General features: G+C 36.4%; 1 protein-coding gene across 1 annotated transcript in view; it reads right to left on the bottom strand.

Moving 5' to 3' along the window:
- The window catches only part of C5 (complement C5), a 79,627-nt gene extending 73,267 nt beyond the window's left edge, over positions 1-6,360 (bottom strand). The window contains exons 1-3 of the mRNA XM_045791048.2: positions 6,253-6,360; positions 2,658-2,850; positions 40-202 (exon numbers count right to left, since the gene is read on the bottom strand). Coding sequence (XP_045647004.1) covers positions 40-202; positions 2,658-2,850; positions 6,253-6,317 — 421 coding nt within the window. The 5' untranslated portion in view covers positions 6,318-6,360. The remainder of the gene's footprint in view (positions 1-39; positions 203-2,657; positions 2,851-6,252) is intronic.
- Between the last annotated feature and the right edge of the window lie 15,320 nt (positions 6,361-21,680).

Below are 21,680 nucleotides of genomic sequence, written 5' to 3'. Positions count from 1 at the left end.
CCCCCTCTCCACCAGAGAAAGCAACATCTTATACCCTACCTGACTGTTGTGGAGTATAAACGGGTTTATCTGTATGAATGAAGAGAAATCCATTGTCATAGATTACTGGCACTTTTTTTGATCTTGAAAAATGCCTCGATACAACTTCCAAATACACATGTGAAACTGGGTTTTGTCCTCCAGACAATTGTTTGGGTTGTATCTGTAAAAGAAAAAATTGACGGAATAGAGTATAATTTTTAGGTTATAAAACATGTTGATTTTCTAAATACCACTGTCATCTCATTAGAACACACAAAAAAAATGAGTATATGTATTTTACCATTTAAAAAGTCGTAGAGACAGAATAGTGAATAAATTCTACCCAAAGCTTGTCAGTGTCAAATATCATAGTCAAAATTTAGCTTTAAGCAATTAAAAGTATTTTGGTTTCCATTTTTCCTAAATTTTATACACATTTAGTAAAACTACTACTACAGATGCTTCTTAACAAACTTTCACTTGGTCAGCACTGGATTAGCATGCTGTTCACTCCCTCAGTTCAACATCCTGACTGATGTTCAGGACACTGTACTTTATCTCTATCCCTCTGCTCCCAAGGTGAGCTGCATGCTTTCTCATTTGGTGTATGTAATTGCAATTATCCACTTTACACTGTATGATGTACAAATATAATACATATAAGGAGTAATAAAAGAAAGAAGAGTGTTTCTATGAAAACTCAGGCTTCGGACACGTGGGATAAAAGTTAATCACTAAACCCAACTGCTGTGGAATCAAACATGTGAGAGCACTGTCAAAGTTTGGAAGACAGCAACAGCCTATGAAGATTCTGCATTCAGATTGCCTTGCAAGTGTCTTTAAGCTATTTCTCCACTTTAAAGGAAAAGAACTGTAAACAAAGATGATTCATTAAAGGTGTGACATGTAATAAATAAGATTTAACCCTCCAACCAGGGGACCCACGCTTAAAAAAAAGACGTTGGCATAACATCAAACAATCAGCAAACAAAGTTACATTATAATGTTAAGATAAAATTAAATGCTGAAGATATGCATCAAGTTTTATGATTCTCTACTTAATCTTTCAATTAACTGAGTCCGTGCGAGTCAAGAGAACTTTCTATGATGATGAAAACGCTCCATATCTATGTTGTCCAACAAGGTACTTGCCAGTCACATGTGGCTATTTGAGCACTTGGAATGGGGCTATTGTGACTCATGAACTGAATTTTTTATTATAGTTATTTTTTTAAAAGATTTTATTTATTTATTTGACAGAGAGAGAGACAGCCAGCGAGAGAGGGAACATAAGCAGGGGGAGTGGGAGAGGAAGAAGCAGGCTCCCAGCAGAGGAGCCCGATGCGGGGCTTGATCCCAGAACTGCCTTCAAGACGCTTAACGTCTGAGCCACCCAGGCACCCCTGAATTTTTTATTATAGTTAAATTTGATTGATTTAAATTTAAAGGTAACAGTCACACTAAACATCTTAGTGACATCAGAAAAGAGTGTCCACTGAATTTAATTGGGAAATTAATTTTAATTCTTAATAAATCCAGTAAGTGGAAGTATTTAAGGAATTTGAGCATTTACAATCAAGAACATTAATGAAAAAATTCTTACATTTGGTTAGAATTTATTTAGATCAGTGTTTCTCAAACTTGAGTAATATACAGACCTCTTTTAAAGGATGAAATGTTCTGGAGGACTCTCAGTGCTGACTTCTAATTATTTATAATATAAAATCTTATTTTTATTACAACGTTGCTTAAATATGTACAAACCTAAGACTAGGTGTAATTTTATGCTTACGAGTTTTACTTAATTATAAAATCAGAAAAATTTTACAAAATAAGTTCAAAATACTAAATATCAATATAATTCTAATCTTAAGCTGTTTTCAAATTTCAAATTTAAATTTCTTTTTAAAGAGCTCACTTTAAAGAAACACTGGTCTAAATGAACCTCAAAGTCCCTTCCAAGTCTAGTAGTCTTTGATTTTCTGTTTTTTTTATTTTTGAATTTTTTTCAGACTTTAAAACAATATTTTGAGTATGAAAGTAATTTTTAGTTAGAATTTTAAATAAGAAATGAGTTGCAAGCCGTTCTCTAACCAAGGTGCACTACAATACTTAAATAGAAGGAAAAGTTATTTGATCCATATTGTTCTTTGTATTAACTACAAGTTGTCAATGAGAGCTATTCACTTTAGTAATCAGTGATTTTATTAGTTTTGGAAGCTATAATTGACAAATATTGGAGTTTAAACTAGCAAATGTTTAATAGCAGCCTTGGGTTTTTGTAGGCAATGCATTACAGATCAAGATGCATATTCATATTTTTCTATTTCTTTATAATGACAATTTTCACAGTAAACAAGTATTTTCAATTCATTTCCAAATATCTTTACATTAGTACAATTTTATTTTCCAATACAAACATCATAATTTACATGCATTGCTCAAAAAGCGGACATAACTCTATTTAGAATTTTCTGTTTCATCCATATTATCATTGGTGACTGACATCACTTAGTAATCACACAGTGGTGAGTGATATAAATGGCCAAATCTCTACATTATCAACATTAAAATTTGCTACACATTTTATTGAGAATATTCTGTATGTATAAAGAAAATGAAGAATAAATACATACTGTTAAGACTGCAGCGTTTTGGAATTTATTTTCTGAGGATAAAGTAACATGGCCTGAAGAGTAAGTAAATTTTTTATCAGGATAACTTTTAATAGAGATTGTTGCATCAAATTCTTCAGTATATCCATAAACTTGAATTACAATATTTTCAGATGCTCCAACACGGAATACTTTTGGTGCCGAAATGACATATCTGTTGAAACAGGAAAACAGTAGGACCAATATCTTGAGGTGATGTATTTTGTTATATTTCTAATTTTTTCATCTCACTTGAGAGATTCTAATAGGCACATTTTCTCAACTTAAAAGGGATTATTTTAAAATCCAAATTTATTAGTGATCCATGATAATTTCAGCATAGTTTCCAAGAAGTAGTAGCTTGGAATTAAGACTTGAGAAATAGAACTGGAGAAATCTCTGCAGCAGAGAAAAACTTTAAATGCTGTTGATTGGAACATGTAAATAGGGCCAATATTTTTGCTCAATGAAGAAAAAGGCAACAAAACACCAGTGCTTGAATTGCAGCTCTGTCATCTACCGGCTGAATGACCATGGTAAAGTCATTAACCCTTTCTAAGACCAAAATAATCTACCTGTAAAGGTATCACCTTCCTGACCAGCTTGCAGTAAGGAGGAAATGAGAATATTTTACATGAAAACACCTAGCATGCTTTGTACTCAATAAATATTAAGATTCATTAATTTCACTAAATTAGTTAAAAGGAAGCAATCTTAGAAGTATTGTGTTATACCATGAGTGGCTACAGAAAAGGATACAATAAGAGTGAGCCGGGGGAATGCATTTAGAAATGGAAGGACTGATGGAGGTCTTTGAAGAATAGTAAAAATCATACAACAATAATGATGATATTAAGTGAATAGTTACCATAGGAGAGGCTGCATTTGTACTCTATATACAACTCTTTTAATTTTTACAACAGGCCAATGGTGTAGATACTAATATTATTCCTATTTTGCAAGTGAAAAGAGGATGATTTGACCAAGGTCACGCGGCTTATAAGTGAATAAGGCAGAACTTTATATTCAGGTCTTTCTCTCAGCCGTTAACATGTGTAATTGAGGTTAGGGTTTACAAGCTATGTTTACAACCCCAGGCTATTATTTCCAGTTTTATTTTTCATGTTGTTTATATAAGAATGGAAATGAATCTATATCAGTTTTTGAAATAACATTTTTAAATGTGTGTATTTTCATTGTTTTATTAAAAGAAAACTTAAAAATATAAACTAGGTTATTAATTAAATATCATGAAAATATCTAATTTGAATAGTGAGAGCTACAGGTGCTATCACACAGGAAGAAAGAAGTGTGCTTCAACCCAAAAGGGTTGAAGTGACTAATTCAAGTGGCCAAACAGGCCTGGAGGACACCTGCCACCACACCTGGCAGAATTCTTACAGGCCTCTCTCAACATTACAACATTTAAAAAGTCAGCAAGTCTTTGGTAACAGTGAAATTAATTTGGAAGCAATTAAGTCCTTTTAAAACATCTGTCAGTCTCCTCCAAGACAATGAATTTGGAATCACTTATAGACAAATTGTAAAAGGGAAAAGAATCTCCAGACTTCCAACCATTATCTGAATTCCTCATATGCTTATCCTGGAACAGTAGAAAATGAGAAAATTTAAGCTCTGCTGATAAGGTACATTTCCTGAAATCTTACCCTGTGCTAGGCACTGTTTTAAGAAATATATATGCACACACACGCACACACTCACTGAGTTGCTACAACCACTCTGTGAAGAAGGTCTTGCTATTATTCCCATTTCACAGATGAAGAAACTGATAATTAACTTGCCCAAGGTCAGACAGTTAAGTTATAGAATTAGGAGCTGAACCCAAGCAACCTGTTTCCCGAATTAACAATTTCAATTGCTACGCTAAACTGGATTTAGCAAGAGTTCTGCAATTTGAAAAATCTAGGGGAAAAAGCTATTTTAGTTTCAGCGTTCTCATAAGTTTTATCTTTTTCAATTTAATATTGTTTTAAGTTTGAATTGTCTATGTGGTGGTGAGAGTGATAAAACATAAAATATTTAGTAGTTGGAAGTCTCTAAAAGATGGCTTTGGAATCACTCTTCATATAGACTTTGGTCCTTACTGGTTTATCAGTACCACAATGTATTCATATAAAAAAAATCACACTTTTCTTATTTTCTTTCAATAGTTTAAGAGGATCAGGCCACTGAGCTTGCAGAGAGGCAACAATATTATTTTGGCCTCTACCTGGAATGTTCTTTCCCCAGATATTTGCATAGTTTGCTCCCCCCCTCACTTCCTTCAAGTTCTGTTTGAGTGTCACCTCCTTAAAGAACATTTCCTCTCTACACTTTTGGGTCATGTCCCATCATTTCCTTATCCTCTATTTTCCTTTATTATTTTCTTCCTTGCATAATAACCCTTCGACCTTATTTAGTCCTTCATTCATTGGTTCATTCATCCATCCATGATTTGCTTCTCCCAGTAAAATGCAAGCTTTATACCATCTACTATATCCCCAGGGCCTAGCACATGGTAGGTGCTCAATAAATTTTTGTTGAATCAATCAGTCAATCAAATTAACTAAATTGGTTGCCATGCTGTAAATGGTACACTCTCACTTTTTCAGAGAAAGAGGGGAGATGTTTATTAAGGGCCAGTACAATATAGTAGAAAGAACTCAGAACCATGGGACCTGGGTTCCAGTCCTAGTTCTACCACTAATTTGAACTCGCTAATCTCAATCTCTTTTGAACTTCTGCCGCTTGTCTTTTAAAAAGGGATATACAAGAACTATTTGGGGAATGGGGTGATTGTGGCCATGTGAGAAAATCAGATTAGGGGTGGGAGGGTGTTATAAATTTATGATATCCTGAGTATACATTTATATTTTACATATTTGTATGTATATATTTATGACAAAATGAAAAAAATTGAAGTGGTAAGAAAGTGTCCTTAATAAAAGTCCTGCTTTTGTCTCCCTCCAGCAGCATGACCTTTGGCAAGTCACTTTCCCCTCTGTCTGGATTTATCCTTATTTGTGAAATGAGTAGAATCAATTAGATACTCTCCAGTTCCTTCTCAGTACTAAAATGTTATTTCTAGATACAAAAATCAGTATTTTAAGACCTACCTTAAAATGCACAATATTTCAATAGTAACACTAAAATTTGTGAAGAATTCATAAATTTGAAATAATTACAATTGTTTTTCAAATCACAGCATTAGAATTGACCCCAAAGTAACACTTGCTTTACTATGTACACAATACCTGGAACATACGATGAAAACTATGTACCAAATACAAATAAGCAATCAATGGCAAGAAATCTGAGTTTATTTTGTGCTTTTTTTTGAAGAGGAATTCGAATAATCACTTATGTAAACTTTTATAAGTAACAATCCCATAAAGCTGGCATATTGTTAGTCACTCATCAAATCAAGATGCTTCCATGACTTTCTCATTCAGAGATGGACTATTCACTTGGTGTTCTAGGAAGTAGAAAGTTATTTTCAAATTAACACTGTCTGTTAAATTTTTCACTCATCGCAACTAAAATGCATTGAAAAATGAAGATGGGTTCTTTTACTTACGTTTGTTCCTGTCCCCAACTTTTACCCAGGAAGATTAAAAAACAAAGTATGCCCCAAAGCCCCATGGCTGGAGTTAGCAGTAAACCATGGATATAACCTTCTTGAAGTTACTCTCCTTTTAAGTAAACTGAGCTTGAAGAATTTGGGTAAGTTAGTTTACTGGTTAATTATTAATGTCAGAAAGAGGGACTGCTAAATAGGAAAACTAAAATCAGAACTGACACACCCTTTAATGCCCAGATGTAAAGGTAGGAGATATTTTATAGGGATTTACATCTAGAGATTTATTTTAATGAGTACAAATAAGGATATTCTAACATGGGAATTTGGCACTACAATGAACCGCTCAAAGCTAGAAGTCAGTAGTCTCATTGCCTTTGGCCTTTCCCCTCTTGGTTAGGACAATCCCTCTGATTTTTATCATCTGCGAGCACTCCTCTGGTAGATCCACTCTGATACTGACAGAGACTCACTTGGATTCAGTTTCAAAATGAGGTGATTTTACGATGGGTCTGGTTTAGACAGGGCTCATGAGGTAGCCTTTCTAGAGAAATCCTAAATAGCAGTGTCAATGGCACTGGAAATGGCCTAAGGACAAGAAAGATCTGCAAAGAAGCTCTATAGAATGGTTCCTTGGTCTGTCCCAGTCTAGAGAAGAAGCTGAACATTAGGTAGAGGAAAGATTGCAGCAGGAAATGAAAATGTCATGCCGAGGACCTGGCATAATTCTCTAGGAGACAGCCAAGCGAATACTTTTATGTTTAGTAGGGAATGGATATCCTCCAATATCTACTAATTCATACTACACAAATTCAAAATTTGCATTCATTCTGATGCAGAATATCTTTCTAAAAAGTTAACTCATGTTTATGCCTTTCAATGAAGATTTTGATAATTTTAATATAAGAACCAAAGAAAAACAAAGCTTCCTATAACAAATGAATCTAGTAACTATACAATGAAATAAAATCTTATCTTTGAGATTTTTATGTTTAAGTTCACTAGAAAAATTTTTATATACGACCTTCCTTTTATTTGTACTCATTTCTACCATAGTATATAATAGGTACTCTATTTTATTTTACTATTTTTAAAGATTTATTTATTTATTTGAGAGACAGCAAGAGGGAGAGAGAGAATCTCAAGCAGACTCTTCCCTGAGCACAGAGCCTGACTCAGGGCTCAATCCCAGGACTGTGAGACCATGATTAGGTACTCTATTTTAAAGTAACAAGACAGATTTCTCTAAATCTGTCTCTATAAATCCTTCTCTATAATTCAGATGTTTTTTGGTCACACTGGCATTCCTTGCTTTGAATTAATAAGGTTTTACTTTACCAACACTTTAGTATTAAACTCATTAGAAAAAAGTCACACAAAGGCAAATTTGATACACAAATTTCACTAATGATATTTCTTGCAAATGTTATTGAAATGATAAAAATTTGCCACAATTGTCTGACAATCTAGCCCAGTTGCTTCAAAAGGGAATCTGTAAAATGATTAAACTGGGTTACGAAAGATGGATCAAGTTAAAACAAACAAAGTCCTTTTGCCATCATTTTCGGGAAAAGATACTTTGGAGAAAGCAAGAATACTCACATCATCACGGTTAATATTTGTATTTTAAGTGCAAGGAAGTGTACTTGTATTATAGAGTCAATATTGATAAATGATATTTGTAAACCATTAGCATGCTTCTCTGGTAGAAAAAATTTTTTAAAATAATGGACCTTGGCGCACCTGGGTGGCTCAGTCAGTTAAGCTTCTGACTCTATTTTGACTCAGGTCATGATCTCGGGGTCGTGAGATTGAGCCCTGCATCGGGCTCTGCACTGAATGTGGTGCCTGCTTAGGATTCTCTCCCTCCCTCTCCCTCTGTCTCTCTAAAAAAAATAAAGTAAGATAAAATAAAATAAAGGATCTCAAATGTCCTCAATAAAACCAAAATTCAATTCACAGATTTTCAAGTGCGTTTAAACTTTTTATCTGCCTTTTAAACATGACTCAGAGGTGGATTCTTCTTCACATTTTAATATTTTTGAGGGAGTCTTTGGCTTTTATACAAATATGAATCTCTAAAAGAAGAGAATCCAGGTCTGGCAGAAACTTTGGTGGTCACATGATCTTCCTGCTAATGTCACATTAATTCTGCCCTCAGGACAGAGCCCAAATGACTTTGGCAGCAACCTAGAACAATAGAGAAATGGTAAATACATTACTGTATTTTCATGCAATGGAAACCAATGTTAGCTGATAAAACCAACCTGCAAAATGACACAAAGAGCATAATAACACATATAAGTTTAAAAAATGTGAAGCAATGCTATTGTCTCTAGACATTTACATCAGTAGTAATAACATAAACATATGATTGTGAAAGAAAAATACTACATCAGGATAATAGCTATATCTGGAAAGAGAAGGAGAATTGGGGAAGGGGTAGGAAAAGAGTATATAGAGTGCTTCTACTGTATCCATTATCTTTTGTTTTAAAGGAAAATCTGAAGTCAGCACGGCAATATTTTACAAATAATTCAGTGAAGTTTAGTGGCAGTTTTACTGGCATTTGATAGATCAGTTACTGTGCTTTCCTAAAAGTTTGAAATATTTCATTGGGGAAAAAAAAGGATAGTTTGAAATGAGGCAGGCTTGAATTCAAATCCTGACTCTACCTAACTAGGTTATGTGACCTTGGGCAAATTAACAACCCTTAGAACCTCATTTTCATTGTCTATAAGATCAAATGACAATGCCTCATAGAGCCTACGGGAGAATGAAAGGAAACATGTCCAAAGTTCCTAACACATAGCACGAAAATGGTTGTCTGAAAATGGACCATCTGAAAATTATTATCTGAAAATTATTATTATTGGCTAAGACAGATTTATCACCTTCCGCTCTTTTTTGGAAATACGTGCACAGCATTGTAGCAATCTGTATTTGATATAGTTTTATTCCGATGGTAGCATGCCCTCAGGCTAAAAGAGTGTCTTTATCATTGAACATCCAGCAGAATCCTGCCCCTACTTCTTTTGTTTTTTTTTTTACTGTCAATTAAAGGTCTGGGATTAGATGACTGACCTCTTATAAGTCCATCTAATTGCTACATCTTGAGAGTCTGATATTCTAACTTAATGAGCAAAGGAGCACAAAAAGGTTCCCACAGACCTTTAAATACTTACTTTTCAGAAGGTATTTAAAGAAATTTCTCTTGTTTATGACACTGATTTCCATTAGCAGATTATGCGTACCCTAGTTTACCTCATCAGCTGTAAGAAGTCTTCCCTTAAAAAGATCATCCTCACTCTGACCCTTATGAAAGACACTGTTTGAAGCATTTTCTTACTTTCCAGGGGTAGGTCTAAGAATTAAGAAGGAAGGCCAGAAATGTTAATTCACCATCTCAACAAGACTAATTAAACTCCAGTGCATTTTGACAGGTGCTTTATGACAGTCAGGCATAGAGGACATGTTCTCAACTTTTAGAGAGCTTATCCAAATAATGACAACACAATAGCTACCAATTATTAGCTCCTGAACTGTATCAATTCTTGCAATAATGAACTTACATAAATTGTCTCTAATATGAGCAACCACTCTGAAGGGTGCTATAACCCTCAGGTTACCAATGAAGAAACTGAGGCTTAGAGAAATATAGTGGTTTGCCTCAGGGAACACATCTAATAACTTGCAGAGATGGGGATTTGATTGTGTTGGGGTCAGTAGGAAAAAGAAAAGAGACGTACCAAACCAGGCTGAAGTCCTACCTTCTCTTTGATACCTTCTCCAGCTATCTGTAATTGATTCTCCATTTTATAAACTCTATAATACTTATACAGCCTGACTCTCACATTTTTTTTAAAGATTTTATTTATTTATTTGACAGAGATAGAGACAGCCAGCGAGAGAGGGAGCACAAGCAGGGGGAGTGGGAGAGGAAGAAGCAGGCTCATAGCAGAGGAGCCTGATGTGGGGCTCGATCCCATAACGCTGGGATCACGCCCTGAGCCGAAGGCAGATGCTTAACCGCTGTGCCACCCAGGTGCCCCCTGACTCTCACATTTTGTTTCTTATTTATATGCCGTTGTATATTCTAGGTAAAGGCTCAAAGGTACAGCATGGGAATAAGTGAAGGACTAGTCTGACTTATGTCTGGTTCTCCCTTCCTCATGGGGTACTGAGGTAAGACTAGCTAATGAGACAACCAGGCAGATGGTAGACTGGGAAGATTACCTGACAAGGCTACTGGTGGGAAGAGCCAGAGAATAACTCCCATGTCCTAGGGAACATGGTTAATCAAATCCAACAGTGGATGATCTTGTATTTAGGTCCATGAGAGAACCCAAGCCAAAATGACCCAGCTAAGCCATTTCTGAATCCCCCGCCTGTAAAAACTGAAGACAGTTAATGTTTTTTTTTTTTTTTAAAGATTTTATTTATTTATTCGACAGAGATAGAGACAGCCAGCGAGAGAGGGAACACAAGCAGGGGGAGTGGGAAAGGAAGAAGCAGGCTCATAGCGGAGGAGCCTGATGTGGGGCTCAATCCTGTAACGCCGGGATCACACCCTGAGCCAAAGGCAGACGCTTAACCGCTGTGCCACCCAGGTGCCCCTGAAGACAGTTAATATTTGTTGCTATATTAAGCCACGTAGATTGGGGGTAAAATATTACCTAGCAATACTAAATGTGTACAGTAGAATAGCAGTTTCTCTAAAGATGCAACGTTGGTGAAAGCTCCTTGCACTCACTACCACCACTAATGGGCACTCGCGTATCAATCACCAATACTTAAGTCTATGAGTATACTTTAAGGTCTTATTAAGAACAGCAGGCTCAGAGGCCTACCTGAAGGCGCCACCTGCTGGTAGTGACTTAACAGCATCCCAAAGCAGGCTGGAACAATTCGTGTGGACTGCCAGCGCTAACACATAATGCCTTTCCAGGGTAGACTCTTGCTTCTTGTTTCAAGTCTCTTCTGAGAACTAGCTTCTTCAATTCCTGGAGAGAGCAATGTCTGCCGACCCTGCCTTCTCATAAGAATGCTGAAATGTGAAATCTCTGAGCACTGAAAATAATATAAACATGTAAGGAGTTCTTACGATTATTTTTTTAAGCATCTTACTTCTCCTGCTTTATCAACTCCTTTCTTTCTGCCTGCAAACATGCAAAAGTCTCCATTAATTGGGGGGAGAGCTAAACATCACAGAACCTTTCAATGGCTTTTTCTCTAAAAATCACTGCTAATCCTCTCAAAGTCTTAGTCTGCCCCCTCCCATTTTATATAATTTTCTTTTCCTCATTTATCCATAAATTCCCCCTCACCAGGATGCCTCATAGATATCTTCATGGAAGTTTGATAGAAAGAAAATAGGAAATGAATAGAATGATTGCCCAGCAGCAGAGGTCACTTGATGTTGGTTGGCATAATTTGGCATTATTCCCATTTTGCAGACAAAGAAACCGATGATCAGAAAGGGCTTAAAGGAGAGAAGGAAGCCCAGAAACACATAGAAAGAAGTAGTCAAGGCCACCTGTACAACGTGAGGGTCCCACTGCAAGATAAAAATGTAGACCTGCTGGTTCATAAAATAAGTAAAAGTGCTATTAAATGTATTAAAACATAAATAGCCTTTTCCTTTCTTCTGTGGTCTCTCCCTCAACTTGCCATGGTGGTTTTTTATTTGTTATTTAATGTCATTCTAAGTCAAGGAAAATTAGAGGTTTAAATTAATGGCATGAATTTTACCATTCATATTTATTTTGTGCAATGCCAGTTTTAAATGTACTTAATTTGTACATAGAATCACCAAAATTAGACAGTTCATTTTTCATAGCTCATGCATGCATATATCCTTCACTCTTCCCACAACATTAGAAATGTGGCACAAAACAAACTCAACTGTTATTTTACTTTTTGATATGTGTGTTTTCTACCAACACACTCTATCTTTGCTTATTGAAGAATAGGGAAGACCTGAAGGGAAAAGGAGCTATGGGTTACCCTGTCCTTCCCCTTCCTTCTGTGTCACCATATTTAGTGTAAGTTGTCGGCTAATAACATGAGCAAGAAAGAATATGATGAAATTCCTCCATCGTTCATGTTTCTTAGAATGCCACTGCTTTTTTTCTGCATTCAAACCAACTTCTGGTCCCAAAGGAATGTGCGATTTTATTTTTCTTTTCCTTAGGAATTTTTAAGAATGTCCAGATATGAAAAATAAGTGATCTGTCACTCTTCCAAGGGTTTCTTTGATAATTAAAGATAACACTGACATTTGATCAGGTTAATTTGGTTGGCTGATGGGTTGGTTTTTCCCTCAGTAGCAGAATTAACTGCAGCACTGATGATCTTCGAAGAAGAATGCCACTTCACTTACTTTGGACTTATACTGAACATATAGTTTGGGGTGATATTTTGGCTTTATGCTTCTATATAATTGTGTCAGTCTTTCTAAACAACTGCTTTGTGACAAACACACCAACAATGTATATCATCCATTTAGGTATGTATTTCCAATGTTATTTATCTATATAACCTATATATATATATATATATATATATTGCAACTTACATGTAATAGACAAGGATTGGTTTCTGTGATACATAACAATGTCTATAAAATGATAAGCAAAAGGCAGACAAGCCAAAGCAAAAACTGACAAAGGTATAAAAGGTTAATTCATAGGAAGAATATAACTGGCCAACAAACATATGTAAGCACATGTAATAACTGTCACTTTACATGGAATCAATTTGCTAAATAAAAAAACACTTTCGACTCATCAGATCGGCAAAAATTATAGATAGATGATAACCCATTTTGGCAAAGGGGTTGAACAGTAGGCTTTAAACACAGTTGGTGGGGGTACAAATCACTACCATCTTTTCAGAAGGCGATTTTTAAATAGATGTCAAATTGTAGATATGCCTATTCTTTGATTCAGCAATCCTACCTATAACAATGCATCCATCTTACAGGAAAAAATATGCATATGCACAAAGAGAGATGCAAAATGATGTTTTCCTTTGCATAGCTGTTTCTAAGACTGAAAATCCAAGAACAATTTAGATACCCATTGTTATTGGTTGAATAGGGGCCCCAAAAAGATATGCCCACCTAATCATAGCTCCTGGTACCTGTGAATATGACCTTATTTTGGGGATAGGGTCTTTGCAGATGTAATTAAGGATCAAGAAATGAGATCATCCTCAATTAGGGTGAGCCCTAAATCTCTATAAGGTGTCCCTATTACATGTAAGGTATAAGGTGTCCCTATAAGAAAGAGAGAAGTAGAAGACACAGAAGCATAGGAGAGGGGCGCCTGGGTGGCTTAGTCAGTTAAGCGTCTGCCTCCAGCTCAGGTTATGATCTCACTGTCCTGGGATCCAGCCCTGCATTGGGCTCCCTGCTCAGCAAGGAGCCTGCTTCTTTCTCTCCCTCTGCCTCTCCCCCAGCTTGGGCTTGTGCTCTCTCTCTCGCTCACTCTCTCTCTGAAATAAATAAATAAATAAATAAATAAATAAATAAATAAATAAATAAATAAATAAATAAAATCTTAAAAAAAAAAAAAGCACAGGAGAGATAGCTAGGTGAAGACAGAGGCAGAGATTGGAGGGTTTCACCTAGAACCTAAGGAACGCCAAGGAACACCAGGTGCCGAGAGATGTTCAAAGAAGGAAATATTCTTCCCTAAAGCCGTTGGAGGGATCATGGCCTGCTGACACCTTGAATCAGGAATTCTGACCTCCAGAACTGTGAGAGGATAAATTTTTATTGTCTTAAGCCACCAAGTTTGTGGCAATTTATTACAACCAGCCCTAAGAAACTAATATACTCATTAATGTGTATTAATGAGTACTTAAATAAATTAAAGCTTATCAGTATTATCAAATACTGGATAATCACTAAAAAGAATGAGGCAGGAAAAAAAAGAGTCAGCTTTCTCTGTATGGATGTGGAAATAAGATGGTATGTTGCTAACATTTTTAAAAAGCACGTGGTAGAAATATGTGTTCCATTTATGTAGCATGATCCTATTTATAGAGAAATCTGTTCATAATAGTTAACACTAAAGGGCCAGGGGAGTGTAAGAAAGCTAACAGAGGTTTTTAAATGGTTATTCTTAAAATTTTTATTGGTTTTCCTCTTAATTTTACTGTTTGGCTTTTATAAGCCTGTAGGTTTTATTACTTTTATATTTTTTTGAATAATGAAAATATATACATCATATGCATTCATAAGTTTAGGAGGATTTCCCAACAATATCACTATTATTGAAGATTCAAGCTTTTATATTTTAAAATATTTTTCAGAGCTTGTTTGTACACTTTTATAGGTTCATGGAAAGGCACAAGGAAGTTATTAAATCCTTTTTTTAAAGTTATTTAACAAGGAAAAAAACTGTAACTACGAGAGTTAATAGGTGTTAACTAAACTTATTGTGGTAATCATTTCACAATTTATACATAATTCAAATTATTATGTTGTACACCTTAAATTTACTCAATGTTATATGACCATATAGCTTAATAAAACTGGAAAAAATCCTAAAAATGAAAGATTTTTTAAAAGATTTTATTTATTCATTTGAGAGAGAGAGAGAGAACATGTGTGGGGGTAGGGAGAGAGGGAGAAGGAGAGGGAGAAGCAGACTCCCTGCGGAGCTCCATTCCAGGACCTAGAGATCATGACCCAAGCCGAAGGCAGATGCTTAACCATCTGAGCCACCTAGGCACACTAAGATTTTTTTAAATAATAAAATTTAAAAGTTACTGACTTTTTCAAGTACCAGATTAAACTAACATCGCAATATTTTTCTTCAATATTTTCTGCCTTAACTTGCATGATCTCCACAATAATGTAGTTAAGTAGAATTCAGATGAAACCAAGGAAAATAAGTTGAAAAGTAGGTCAGTAAAATTAAACAAAATTTTAATAAATTGTACTCATCAGTATTTTCCGTGAAACTAAACTAAAGGAAATTCTTTTCTGTATGTGCTTATTGGGATTCCTTCTACCTCTAGTATTTCCTGTTGGCTATGCTTTGTGGCAGAATCAAGAATGATATTTCGATTTTTCAAAGTATACTATTGTCTTTATGCAAGAATTTAAGTATCAGGTGTGGTCAACAATGTATGCATAAAATGAATATTACAGAATCATTTAGTCAAATATTTTCATTTCACAAACCAGCTCTTGGAGCATAAATAATGACCTGTAGGTGTTACACAGTGAGTTAGTGAGAAAGTTGCTTTGTGGGACTAGGGGTATCCAAGCTAGTATTACTGCCACTGCCCACTCTGTTTTTTTCAAGCCAAATTGCAGGAGTTTATGCTTCATATTTTCTACATTGAACTAAGTTTGGAAGTACTTCTTCCAGTGGCAGTACAAACTCTGGCACCCCCTTACTGCATTGCACATAAAATAGGAGTGGTTAAAAATTCTCACCAAAATACTAGCCAATAGGATCCAACAGTACATTAAAAGGATAATTCACCACAACCAAGTGGGATTTATTCCTGGGCTGCAAGGTTGGTTCAACACCCGCAAATCAATCAGTGTGATACTCTATGTTAATAAGAGAAAGGACAAGAACCCTAGGATACTCTCAATAGATGCAGAAAAAGCATTTGTCAAAGTATAACATCATTTCTTGATTAAAACTCTTCACAGTGTAGGCATGGTGGGTACACAATACTTCAATATCATAAAAGCCATCTATGAAAAACCACAGCAAATATCATTCTCAATGGGGAAAAACTGAGAAGTTTTCCCCTAAGTTCAGGAACACAGCAAAGATGTCCACTATCACCACTGCTGTTCAACATAGTACTAGAAGTCCTAGCCTCAGCAAACAGACAACAAAAAGAAATAGAAGATATCCAAATCGGCAAAGAAGAAGTCGAACTCTCACTCTTTGCAGATGATATGACACTTTATGTGGAAAACCCAAAAGACTCCACCCCAAAACTGCTACAGGAATTCAGTAAAGTATCAGGATATAAAATCAATGCAAAGAAATCAGTTGCATTTCTATACACCAACAAGACAGAAGAAAGAGAAATTAAGGAGTCAATCCCATTTACAATTGCTCCAAAAACCATAAGATACCTAGGAATAAATCTAACCAAAGAGGCAAAGGATCTGTACTCAGAAAACTATAGAGTACTCATGAAAGAAATTGAGGAAGACACAAAGAAATGAAAAACGTTCCATGCTTATGGATTAGAATAACAAATATTGCAAAAATGTCTATGTTACCTAGAGCAATCTACACATTCAAGTAATCCCTATCAAAACACCATCAACTTTTTCCACAGAAATGTAACAAATAATCCTAAAATTTGTATGAAACCAGAAAAGACCCTGAATAGCCAGAGGAATGTCGAAAAAGAAAACCAAAGCTGGTGGCATCACAATTCCAGACTTCAAGCTCTATTACAAAGCTGTAATCATCAAGACAGTATGGTACTGGCACAAAAACAGACACACAGATCAATGGAACGGAATAGAAAACTCAGAAATGGACTCTCAACTCTATGGTCAACTGATCTTCGACAAAGCAGGAAAGAATATCCAATGGAAAAAAGACAGTCTCTTCAACAGATGGTGTTGGGAAAATTGGACAGCCACATGCAGAAGAATGAAACTGGACCATTTCCTTACACCATACACAACAATAGACTCAAAATGGATGAAAGACCTAAATGTGAGACAGGAATCCATCAAAATCCTTAGGAGAACAAAGGCAGCAACCTCTTCGACCTTGGCCACAGCAACTTCTTCCTGGACACATTGCCAAAGGCAAGGGAAGCAAGGGGAAAAATTAACTATTGGGACTTCATCAAGATAAAAAGCTTTTGCACAGCAAAGGAAACAGTCAACAAAACCAAAAGACAACCAACAGAATGGGAGAAGATATTTGCAAATGACAAATCAGATAAAGGGCTAGTATCCAAACCTATAAAGAACTTATCAAACGCAACACCCAAGGAACAAATAATCCAATCAAAAAATGGGCAGAAGACACAACAAGACATTTCTGCAAAGAAGACATCCAAATGGCCAACAGAGACATGAAAAAGTGCTCAACATCACTCGGCATCAGGGAAATAAAAATCAAGACCACAATGAGATAGCACCTCACACCAGTCAGAATGGCTAAAATTAACAAGTCAGTAAACGACAGATGTTGGCAAGGATGCGGAGAAAGGGGAACCCTCTTACACTGTTGGTGGGAATGCAAGCTGGTGCAGCCACTTGGAAAACAGTATGGAGTGTCCTCAAAAAGTTGAAAATAGAGCTATCCTATGATCCAGCAATTGCACAACTGGGTATTTACCTCAAAGATACACATGTAGTAATCCGAAGGGGCACCTGCACCCCAATGTTTATAGCAGCAATGTCCACAATAGCCAAACTATGGAAAGAGCCCAGATGTCCATTGACAGATGAATGGATACAGAAGATGTGGTGTGTGTATGTGTGTGTGTGTGTGTGTGTGTGTGTGTGTGCGCGCGCGCGCGCGCACACACACACACACACACACACACACACGCGCGCGCGCGCGCGCACAGGAATATTATGCAACCATCAAAAATGAAATCTTACCATTTGCAATGACATGAATGGAACTAGAGGGTATTATGCTAAGCAAAATAAGTCAATTAGAGAAAGACAATTATCATATGATCTCACTGATACGTGGAATTTGAGAAACAAGTTAAAGGATCATAGGGGAAGAGAGGAAAAAATGAAACAAGATGAAACCAGAGAGGGAGACAAACCATAAAAGACTCTTAATCTCAGGAAACAAACTGAGGATTGCTGGAATGGAGAGGGGTAGGAGGGATGGGATAGCTGGGTGATGGACATTGGGGAGGGTATATGTTGTGGTGAGCGCTGTGTATTGTGTAAGACTGACAAATCACAGACCTATACCCCTGAAACAAATAATATGTTATATGTTAATAATAAAAAAATAAATTAAAATAAATAAAATTTAAAAAATAGGAGTGCTTACACATACCATTGTCTTCCAACCGTTACACAGGTGTGAGAAGTCTCATTTCACAGTTGATTTGCCAGTTGAGGACACTGAGAGGAAGCTCTGGAACAATTCTCACTAAGCGTAATCTTCGCAGCTCTCCACTCACAGCCCTCCTCCTTTTTACGGGCTCCATCATAATAGCACTTCTGGACCATTGGGTGTTTGAATGTGGATGCTGAGATAATAATACAACTGCTCTTAGCCAAGTACAGATTCAAAGTCTCGGCGCTGGACTTAGGCTCTGGTCCAGCTTCCTCCCTGGTGCCCCCTGCTCCACCCCTTCGAGCACTGGTGGTCGACCAGCTCCTGCTGGTACAGTTACCAGAATGGGAAGCTGCTTCTTCCTCAGGCAGCCTGTACCATTTCAGAGAGCTCTAATTGCTGGAAACCTTCCTGACAACTTCTAAATGAAAGTGACTCCTATTACTGGTACCCTTATGGGTACTCAGAATTAATCCCCTTGTGCAGAAAAAGTCACATAATCACCACTTTCTTGAATATTTGAAGACAGTCATCATGACCACCTAAATCTCACCTCTTCTCCAGTAACATCCCTGGGACTTCTTTATTGAGACCATGTTTTCATGGGATAGGATTGGTTTCAAAACTACCACTTTCCACTGGACACTCACTTAGCCAAGTCAGTCAAGCCAGTCAGTACAAAGCCTGAGCAGGTGAATAGAAGAGCAACAGCTTCCGTTTAGGTTGCCCTCCTGTTTTTTCAAAAACCACTGAATTGGACTTTAGAATTGGTCCTGTCCTTCTCTGTCATTTAGAAAGAACGAAGTGGCAATACAGAGAGGGGAAGAGATTTGTCCCACTGGGCACAGCTGCTAAGGGGCAGAGCCAGGGCTAGAACCAAAAGGCAGCATCATGAAGTGACAAGGCTACTGGACCACAGAATAGAAACCCCATCTCTTCCAGTCTTTTGGACTTCCCAAAAGAGTTCAATTTTCAGAAACTCATTTTGCCATCATTAAAGGATTATAATTTCTGTGTAGCCTAGGTCAGAGTGTGGCTTTGGGAAAAAGAGCTTTTACCGTTTATAAAAGAGTTCCTCCTAAATTAAGTGCTTTACCTACCTGATCTCATTCAATTCTTATAAGAGCAGATCAGAGAGAAATTGTCTCCATTTAACTTGGCTAAGGTTACATAGTTATAAATAGTAAGCCAAGATGTTCTCCCACAAGCAAACTCTTGTAACTGCCTGCCCAGCTAAGGGAAAGGAGACTTCGGCTATGTGATGAGTAGGCCACTGCTTGATCATCTCTTCTGGCCCGATATTCTTCTGGAAGGCCTTAGTTCTGACCTAGAAAAGACAGTGTCAAAAAATGTAAAACACCGATGCTTAACTCAGCATCAATGATGATGATGATGGTGATGCTAGTAAATGTTAGCGCTTTTCAAGTACCCACTTAGTGCCAGGTCTGGCCTTTAGTGTTTGACATGTGTAATGTATCCATTTACCTTATACATCTCTCAAGCTTCACGACATCTTATAAAAACAGGCTCAGGACCAGCCTTCACCCCTTCCCCAAGTCCCTCCAGAATAATTTAGTAATCTTCTCTGGCTTTGCCTCCTGTTCAAACTGGCCTACTACTGGTCCTACATCATCCCTTACTTTGTTTATTGTATTACCCATCCTTGTCAGGCCTGCTGAACTCAAATGCTCATGGAGGGACACTCCCCCTAACCCCCCTAAACAAACCAAGAGAGTCTAAATGCTGAGGTTCTGGAAACAGACACCTGAGCTTGAATCCTGATTCAACTCATTAGCATCAGTATGATCTCAGTGTTACTTAACTTCTCTAATCCTCAGGTTTTTCATCCATAAAAGGAGATAAGAATTATGTGGATTGTATAGGAAGGTTGTGAAGATATAATGCATGCCATGCACTTCTCATAGGCACCACAATTTACACTTCTGTAACCCTCACTACATCTGCATCTGCCTATTCTCTTTGTAGATGGCAAGAGGATACAAACTAATTAACTACATCCACTTTGGAGATGGAGTCACTAAAGGGCGTCCTTTAATGGAGCCATCTAAAATGTATTTCAATTAACATTTAATTTACACACAAAAATTATCAATTGGGATAACAGAAGTATAAAATTACCAGGTTGTTCCCACAAAAGGTGCTAAATAAATGTCTGCTGCTATTTAATATTGAATAAATTAATGCCACACTTGACTTGTGTTATACTGATGAAAACTATTCATATAATGAAAATGCCAAGGTTAAATTTTGATTTAAATTAAAGGCATACTCACTATAAAAGGTAAGGTAGCTTCTCTTTGTGATGATTTTAGGTCTTCATCCAATGAATCAATTCTAACTTTTACTATAAGAAAAAAAAGTTGTCATTATTAGAAACTCTGTGCAACTCTAAATGATCTGACAATATTATTAATAACCTTGTAACATGAGGGTCATGAAATGTAAAATAAAAATTTTAAAGCCCAAACATAAAATCCAAGTTTAAAGGAAAAGATGAATTAGGGGCTCCTGGCTGGTTCAGTTATGTGGCTCTTGATCTTGCGGTCATGAGTTCAAGCCCCACATTGGATATAGTAAAACTTACTTTTTAAAAAGAAAAAAAAAAGAAGATGAATTAGAATATTGGATGTGAACTTTATATTAAAGTGAAAAAAATGTTCTTTTCATCAAAAATTTCCTGAGTGGTTTCTTTTAAATATTTCTCTTATGCATTTAAAATATGTTTGAACTCATTAAGTATTTTCACTAAGCCTTTTATATTTTTAAACTACTGATAGATAAGAAAGATGCAGCTTTCTGATATCTGAGATTATTATAGAATAGAGTAAGAATATGTAAGCAGTAAATTGTGTCAACAGACCCAATGAAGCATTCTCTAATAGATAAGACACAGGCAAGAATCTGCATACCTCAAAGCAGTAAGTACTTGAGTGCATAGAAGGGTGAGAGTCTCATAGGCAGGACATCCCTCCTTGGATACATAGTGATTTTCTGATCAGGCATCCAAGAAAGAGTTCTGAGTGTCTAAGGAGCAGTTAATGTGTACTGGCAGGGAGCTTGTCCTGTTGCTAAAATTATGGAGGTGACCTCCATCTTCAGTCACCTAATTAGCATCATTACCATTGCCATCATATTTAATGGCAATCCATAAGGTGCTGCTGCATTCGGTATACCTGTTAGCCCACCTGCCTTCCTTCCCTTGAGATAATTTGTAAGAGGAAATTTACTGGAAGAAGACTGAAACCATTTCCAATGGAAACATGGGAGACAAACATTGCTAGGTGGATTTTTGCAATCTGGTTCACAATTTTCCTTGTTAACATGAAATTGAAATATTATTTGTAAAAGATGATATTGAGAATAAAAATG

Source organism: Ursus americanus, chromosome 18 (assembly GCF_024610735.1).
Source record: "Ursus americanus isolate L20-20 chromosome 18, mUrsAme1.1.p, whole genome shotgun sequence".
Taxonomy (NCBI): Eukaryota; Metazoa; Chordata; class Mammalia; order Carnivora; family Ursidae; genus Ursus; species Ursus americanus.
Note: the sequence above shows the minus strand (reverse complement) of the source record. Positions and strands in the feature narration are given on the sequence as shown.